The sequence below is a fragment of the Lepidochelys kempii genome, chromosome 2, assembly GCF_965140265.1.
Source record: "Lepidochelys kempii isolate rLepKem1 chromosome 2, rLepKem1.hap2, whole genome shotgun sequence".
Taxonomy (NCBI): Eukaryota; Metazoa; Chordata; order Testudines; family Cheloniidae; genus Lepidochelys; species Lepidochelys kempii.
The window spans coordinates 194,786,395-194,795,058 of NC_133257.1; the positions used below are offsets into that span (position 1 = coordinate 194,786,395).

General features: G+C 38.9%; 1 protein-coding gene across 2 annotated transcripts in view; it reads left to right on the top strand.

Moving 5' to 3' along the window:
* The window catches only part of DYNC1LI1 (dynein cytoplasmic 1 light intermediate chain 1), a 56,264-nt gene extending 48,129 nt beyond the window's left edge, over window positions 1–8,135 (top strand). For both annotated transcript variants that reach the window (XM_073333357.1, XM_073333358.1), the window contains 5 exons: window positions 602–661; window positions 792–836; window positions 2,330–2,450; window positions 4,333–4,491; window positions 7,328–8,135. In XM_073333357.1, the coding sequence (XP_073189458.1) occupies window positions 602–661; window positions 792–836; window positions 2,330–2,450; window positions 4,333–4,491; window positions 7,328–7,440 (498 nt within the window). In that variant the 3' untranslated portion in view covers window positions 7,441–8,135. The remainder of the gene's footprint in view (window positions 1–601; window positions 662–791; window positions 837–2,329; window positions 2,451–4,332; window positions 4,492–7,327) is intronic.
* Window positions 8,136–8,664: the final 529 nt, after the last annotated feature.

Consider the following 8,664-nt stretch of genomic DNA (forward strand, 5'->3'; position numbering starts at 1 on the left):
CTAGCTAGATTGCTTATTAGCCCTTTATGGGAGATCTGATCTGCATTCCTGCTCTGGTCCCGATAAAAACAACACAGACAGAGAGAACCTTTGTTTTTTCCCCCCTCCAGCTTTGAAAGTATCTTGTCTCCTCATTGGTCATTTTGGTCAGGTGCCAGCAAGGTTATCTTTAGCTTCTTAACCCTTTACAGGTGAAAGGGTTTTTCCTCTGGCCAGAAGGGATTTTAAAGGTGTTTACCCTTCCCTTTATATTTATAACAAATGCCTTGCACAGAGCATGTCTAAACTATTAATTGTAATAAAAATGTTAACGAAATAAAACACTTTAACAATGTCTCTTGCTTTAAAAATAAATGCTGAGGTAAAGATGTTCAGCTAGCAGCATGTGAAGATAGTTACCTTATAGTCACTGGCTTTGTGTTAACAATTAGAAAATGTGTAAAGCACCAGCACAGCTTTAGGTTGAAGACGATGTTGTCTTGAGTCCATTTCCTGCATTTTTTGTGCCTCCTCATACTAATTTGTAAATAGAAAAAGACAACCTCTAGTTTTTAAATGACATCAGTCACAACCATATTGAAATGTTTTTTTTATATTGCAGTTTGTGCATGAAAAAGAAATAGTAGCAGAAGATGATCAAGTGTTTCTTATGAAGCAGCAGGTAGAGTTACTTTGCATTTGTATGGTAGATAATTAGTTTCATTTAAACGTGGTGTTCAATTACATTTATGTTTGAGCTTGTTACAGTAAATGCAAACAGTAATGTCTAAAATATTTTGGTTTTTTTCCAGTCTCTATTAGCGAAACAGCCACCTACTGCAGCTGGAAGGCCAGTGGTTAGTAACAAAGATTTTAAATACTGAAACTGAAAATTGTGCATTCTTCAGTTTTGATTAATATAATAGCATGTTTGGGTGAGAAGATCACGGACTTCAGTGCTAAGAGCACTTGTGATGTACAAGCTTTTTCTTAATGCTTTTCTACAGTTTTCTTATTGCTGTAAAAATACTTAAGCTCAGAATGAAATTGAGCTCCAAAGTGTGCGCACTTGCAGATATACCTACATTTTAGATGGATTTCTGGAACTAGTATATAAAATGTTCAGCAATGTAACTCGTTACTTGTTTAAGTTCAAATTTGGAAAAAATTATAAGACCGCTCCTGTAACCTTTTTTTCCAAGTGACAAGCAACTACTCAGTAATATGACCTATTAAGTTGCTTTTGTGAGGCAATGAAAGTACTAAACATTTTCAACGCTGTTTGCTTTTAATAAAAATTCTTCTTTCCACCGTATTTGCCACAACTTGCCTTCATACTAAGGAGAGCTGGGTGTAGCTTCTCCATGAACCAGTGAACGCAGTTTCGAAAACAACCGAAGCTGCTTTACTCTCTCATCAGGGTGGAGTGCCCACCTCTGCCTTGTCTCTAGTTGTTGGACTGCGGTTCTTAGTTGCAATACTGGTTGGGGTTTTTTTTTTTGGTTGTTGTTTTTTTCCTTGTTAACTTTCAAGTGCTTTGCTAATGCATTATACGTACTCACTTCTGTAAAAATGTCAGGTTTGAGTAGCAGCCGTGTTAGTCTGTATTCACAAAAAGAAAAGGAGTACTTGTGGCACCTTAGAGACTAACCAATTTATTTGAGCATAAGCTTTCGTGAGCTACAGCTCACTTCACATCCGATGCATTCAGTGGAAAATACAGCGGGGAGATTTATATACATAGAGAACATGAAACAATGGGTGTTACCATTCTTGTTACAGTGTGTATGGTAACACCCATTGTTTCATGTTCTCTATGTATATAAATCTCCCCGCTGTATTTTCCACCGAATGCATCGGATAAAGTGAGCTGTAGCTCACGAAAGCTTATGCTCAAATAAATTTGTTAGTCTGTAAGGTGTCACAAGTACTCCTTTTCTTTTTGTGAATACAGACTAACATGGCTGCTACTCTGAAACCTGACATTTTTGTATGTATATAAACATCTTCTGTATTTTCCACGGTATGATTCCGATGAAGTGAGCTGTAGCTCATGAAAGCTTATGCTCAGATAAATTTGTTAGTCTGTAAGGTGTCACAAGTACTCCTTTTCTTTTCTGTAAAAATGTGTGTCTCATAGCATTGCATGATTTCTTATTTAAAACAGATTAATTTTTTGGCACAAATATTCCATTGAATTACATGATCAGTATGAAATGTACCTTTTAAAAAAAAAAGTGGGGAAAAAATAGCAAAATGTAATTGAATAGTTCTGCTTGTATAGATTATAGTTTATTTCTGGAAGTTGAGTACACAAAATAGTTTGAATAATCAATCTTCTTTTGTGTAGGATGCCTCGCCAAGAGTTCCTGGAGGCTCCCCTAGGACACCAAACAGATCAGTAACATCCAACGTGGCCAGTGTCACACCCATCCCTACCGGCTCAAAAAAAATTGATCCTAATATGAAAGGTATATTTCTTGTGCAGGGAAAATGTAGTGGGAATAAGTGAGCTATTCTTGACTGCTCACTTGAAATACACATATTAGGTCAGTATAAACAAATACAGAAATAAGAGACAAGGTGGGTGAGGTAATACCTTTTGTTGGGCCAACTTCTGTTGCGGGAAGGGACATGCTTTTGAGCCTCAGAGAGCTCTTCTTTAGGTCTGGAGAAGGAAAGCAGAGTGTTCAAGGTAAATATAAGGTGGGACAGATTAAGCATAAAGGGGGTCACCAAAGTTGTGGGAGACAGCTTAAAATGATGTGGGCAATTAACACCTCTGAAGTTGTAGGACAGTGGAGGGTTAGTAGGCAGCAGGATGCGTTGCAATTGTTGTAGTGGGCCATAAAACCCTTGGTTTTTGTGTCCAGCAGAGTTATGAATTTAAGTTCCCAGGCCCATCTTTTGAAGGTGTTGTACAGGTTTCCTTTGACGACAAGAAATGAGAACTCCGATATGGGTGATCCTTTCGTGAAAAGTGTTTGCTCGTGGGTAGTAAAGTGTTTTTTGTCTTATCACTTTTCTGTGTGAATTCATTCGAGAGCGTAGCGGTTGTCTGGTTTCACCCATGTAGTTGTGGTGTACCTTTATCAAGGGCATCAAATATTCCAGTATGTTAATAGACAGGTGTTGAAGCCATGAATCCAGAAAGGTATGGTGTTGAAGGGAATATTGATCATTGTAGCAGTGGAGATGCAGGTTTTGCATCTGTTGTTTTGGCAGTCTCTGATGCTCCTTTGAGTTGGCGTGTCCTTGTCTTGCTTCTGATGAGCTTAGCAAGGTTGGGGAGTTATCTGAATGCCAGAAGTGGGTTCGGAAAAGATTTATTTCAGACTGTGGTCCCCATGAAGTATAACTTTTTAATTGCTGTATGATATCCCAAGGAGTGTGTGTTCTGTCGTGGGATAAGTGACAACCAGGGGTATGCAGTCAGTGGGCTTGTTTTTCCTGCATTGAAGCAGGTTCTCCTGGGGTATTTGTATGGCCTGTTCCATGATGCAATCTACTTTTCTCTAGTGGCGCATCCTCATTTGGTGAAGGTAAGTGTGTTAAAATTTTGAATCCTAGAGCTTCTCTTCGGTGCATATTCTTTGGTATCTAAGTGCCTGGCTGTAGATACCAGATTTCTGGGTGTATAAAAGCTGATTGCTGGATTTGCAGGGGTGATCTGAATGTATATTGTATATAGTTGTCTGTAAGAATCCATTGTTGATTGTGGTGTCCAGGAAGTTGATGCTGGTGAGGGGATGTACTAGAGAGAGTTTGATGGATGGGTGGTGTTTGCTGAAGTAGTGGTGGAAATCTTTGAGGGAGTTTTTAGGTCATCTGTCCAGAAGATGAAAATATCACTTATGTATATTGTTGGTTTTGTGATGCATTTTTACAGAAATTCTCCTCGAGGTGGTCCATGAGGAGGTTGGCATACTGGGGAGGCATTTTAGTACCCATGGCTGTTCACATGGTTTGTACAAAGGTGTTGTTGAATATAAAGTTATGATGGGTGAGGATAAAAATGAGATTGTCAATGTGTTTGGGATGGATATCTAGACTTTGTCCATTGCTTGCAGCCTGTCTCAAATATCTGTAAGACAATCTATCTCACCTCATGTTTAGCTTGAATGCTTGGGTTTCCTTCTCCAGACCTGAAGAAGAGCTCGGTGAAGCTTGAAACCTTGTACCTTCCACCAACAGAAGTTGATTCAATAAAAGATATTACCTCACCCACCTTTGTCTTTCTCATATCCTGGGATAAACCCAGTACTACAACACTGCAAACAACTGTGTAGTCAGCATTTGTTTGGAAAATGTTGTTCTTCATATATAAAATACCTTTCTACTTTTTTGATGTAGCTGGAGCCACAAGCGAAGGCGTCCTAGCTAACTTCTTCAATAGTTTGCTGAGTAAAAAAACTGGTTCCCCAGGCGGTCCTGGTGTTGGCGGTGGCAGCCCCGGAGGAGGGGGCAGTGGAGGTGGTGGCAGCAATTTACCACCATCAGCAAAAAAGTCAGGTATGATTAATCCTAAAGCATCGTGGGAATTTTCATTTGTGCAAGGAATATCTTTAATCTAGCATGCAATATTTGTTAAAATGCAGTTAGAAATGTGGTAAGATAAGTAATACAACTTCAATATATACAGCGTTATCCATGGCTCAACGACATGGTAAAATCTGAGAGGCTGACAATGGTAAACCAAGATGAAATCATAGTAGATTTTAATGCGGGAGGGTGTCATGGCTGTATTGTGAGCCTCTGAGCTTTTTTGGGGGAAAAATCATATTGTATTATATCTAATTAAAATTTATGAATAATATCCTGTTCCCTATCTGCTAGCCCTTAGTACTGTGAGGCTCTGAGGTTTTTAATCTTCTATCTGCTGCTTTCCAATGTTTGTGTGCTAGAATCAGAGCTTTTGTGGGGAGAACAAACACAGACCAAGAGACTCTCTTGCATTCCTGCAGGGGAATAATGAGGATAAGTAATATGAATGCCCGTCTATTGAGTCCCCTATTTTGTTCCTCATCACCTGGATTTCTCCCTTCTATTAGGGAAGGTGAAGAGAGCAAAAAGGCCCTTCTGGGTAATTGCTGCATGAGCCTGTGGTGTTAGAAAATAAAGGAAGCATGCTAGCTACATTCATCCCCACTTAGCATGCCTGTAACACACCTAGCATGCACACACAAGTGCTCCTAGCGGTGTTAAACAGGCTCTTACTACTGCACTTTCATTCTTTTCATCCACCTGTTGTCCTTTATGATTCTAAGCTTTTTGGAGCATGGGCTCTTTTTATGTTTGTACAGCACTAAATGGCGGTCCACCTGCTTGGAACTTCTAGATACCACTGTAATAGTCCTACTCTTCCTGGGCTGATTGCAGAGTGTGTAGGGGAAAGATTCAGAATGAGCACAGCTATTTCATCAGTAGCTTGTGCATAGATTGGGAATCCTAGTTGTTTAAATCCCTCAGTGATCTCTGAATATTGGCTGTCTTGATCACACAACCCTCGCTATGAAGTATTGCAGTGCATATCTACAGGACATCTTGGTCCTTCTGACTCCAGTCTGGGGCCATATTGATCAGGAATTATCTGAAGTAGCCAGCTACCCTAGGGATGCTTTCTCTTCCATGGAGTGATACTTTTGTCCTCATTAAGGGGAGCACATCATAGTTACAGAATTTTTTCCTCAGTCTTAAGCTACAGAGCGACAGAGACATGCTGATCCTATGTCTAACTATCACGCTTGTCTGGTAATAGTACAGCCCCCAAAGTGTTGCTCCTACTGGTATACATCTTAAAGAACTACACAGACGCAGAATCTTCAGGGGTGGGAGGTACATGATGGTTGCAGCATAATTTGTCAGCTGTTGGTCTTATACTCTGGCCTTCAGATATGCCAGAACACCCTCCATCTAATCACTGCAGCTGCCTCACGACTACTTTTGAAAAGCTGAAGCAGAAACCTTTATTGTTGAATATAGAATGAGAGCCTAGCTAAACCTATCAATTTGGGGGGAGGGACAGCTCAGTGGTTTGAGCATTGGCCTGCTAAACCCAAGGTTGTGAGTTCAATCCTTGAGGGGGCCATTTAGGGATCTGGGGCAAAAATTGGGGATTGGTCCTGCTTTGAGCAGGGAATTGGACTAGATGATCTCCTGAGGTCCCTTCCAACCCTGATATTCTATGATATGGACTGCAAACTCCATTACCCAGCACTAGATACAAGGAGGATTGTCACACTGACCTTAATTCTACTGTATGCATATGCATTTGTGCCATCTTATCCATATGCATTACAGTACAACTTTGTGATACCCACTTCGGGAGCGTGGATGGGAATTCAGAGCGTCTTCAACCCAGTCAAGGAGAACTGGTGAATAGGGGCACAAAGGATCTCCAGCCCCTATTTGAAGAGGGGGGCATTATCCATGTGGGGGGTGTATTCCGATTCATATGCAAAGACTGGTCATAGGCTTCCTCTGGGCAGGAAATTTCACAGATCTTCAGTAGCTGAAAAGGTCTGGTCTGCTTTTTAAGCTCAGTCGGCTAAGACCTATTAAGGATCTGTGGTCCTTTTTAAATAAGAATTTTCATGTAAACCTAGATAAAATAATCCTATTTCCCCCATGCCTGTGTGGAAGGAGGTAAGGCGATTGGGAATGTGAAGAGGGTTTATTTTTTCCGTTGGTAAATTGTACAGTTAGTTACTTGAGAGCACTTTTGTTCATTATGAAATATACTCGAGATCAAATCAGTATCAGTCAAGTTCATTATTTTCTAATGCTAAAGTTGATTTCAGCTTTGCAAAGTGTAAAAGGGTACTTAGAATAAGTGAACAGGTTTATAGAAAGACATAGGCCAATTCTGGCCATGTAACTGTTTGAAATATAAATCCGTGTATTATTGTGTGCTTAATACATTAACATGTGGTGTGAATAATACATACTTATAATGTGAGCCCAACATTTATTGGTCAACACTTCCTAGAAATTTGAGGAGATGAGATGTATATCATTTATGTTAGGATTTCATAGGATTTGCTTTCCACATACAGTGTAAGACTTTGAGAGAACTATTGTAAAAATGGCTTGTTAGCCAAACAGTAGGGTAACCCACATGTCTAAAATTGCTACAGACTAAATATGTTCTCGTTTTACTATATCTTTACTCTAGTGTATCTGCAGTTTGTAAATGTGATAGCATGAAACAACTTATTTAGTATTGTATTAAAGCAGGAAAATGTAACTCTTTTTTTGATGGATGTTTTTAAGCTATAACCTAGTTGTGGGAAAACAAGTCCTTTCATTTTTAAGCATGACCAAGTGTTGTGTGCTTTTTTTTGTACAGGCCAGAAGCCAGTCTTGACCGATGTTCAGGCAGAATTGGATAGAATTTCACGAAAACCTGAAATGGTCTCTCCCACAACACCTACTTCCCCCACAGAAGGTGAAGCATCTTGAAGACACCAAATAAAGCAATTTATTCAGTTTTCTGGGATAATTTAAACTTGCCTCTGCCTCTTCCTTCAGTGACTGGAACTAGACAGCTGAAACACTTTTTCAGAGAAGGACAAACAATTGATGTCTTGATTTCATGTGTTGCCCAGCTTTACAAAAGGGAGCTAATACAGATGGAAAACTATACCACACCATATAGGACTGCTGTTCATGGTGGAATTTAAAGAATTAACTAATTCCTGGATTTTGTTGAAAAGTTGGTGTAATTGTGTAAAATGGCACATGTGTCCACTTAATCATATAATGTTAAAGGCTGCTTAAAGAGTTGGAAAATGACATGTAGCATGGGCACTTAATGTATATTGATCTCCCAATTTATTATAGTTGAATTTAATACAGGTTAACCTTTGAGGGATAGAACTATTAGTTTTGCTGGAAGAGAGGATAATCAGTTGTTATAACTTTGTGCGCCAACAATAAACTAACCTGCATAAAATTCAACACTTCATGTGGAATATGACAGCAAACCTATCTGATCTCATTTGAGATTTACACTGCATCAAAAACTTGTGCTAAACTTTCATTCCCACATAAGACTTTAAAATATTAGCCAATTTGATAACTTCACACACTGAATAAACTATTTGTGTAAAGAAAAAAGCGGAGGTAACTAATAAAAAATGTACAGATTATCAGTATCCAGATTTTTTTCTGTGTATATATGGCTCAGCTTTAACATCCCCTCTTCTTGTTTCCCAAATTAGTTATGGTTTTAAATCAGACATTAAAACTGTGATCAGTTAATAAAGTATTATCTGCATTCAGATATAAATAAATTCATTGCATTTTCTTGTATTAAAATGTATATTAGCTAATCAAAATGTTTAGTGTTTCACTCTTGAAGACTAGGTACTTAAACGTCCCTCCCTCTTATCTTTCACCCTTCTGTGAATAATAGTATGGCCCAGCTTTAAGCTTCCCTAAAACGTGATATAGTTCTGGAAGAAACAAATATGAATCTGCTACTCATACAATACAGCATTGTACTAATCTTCCTACATGCAAAACTTCGATCATCAGATTTCAGGGATTTAGTCTTTAGTTTAAAAGCCCACCAGATATACGAAGCATCCCACTGATGATTTTTCAATGCACGCTGTGGAATCATGTGAAAAGTTAGCATTTTATTGGTTATTTCAGCTTTCAATACACAGTATTTGAGAAACA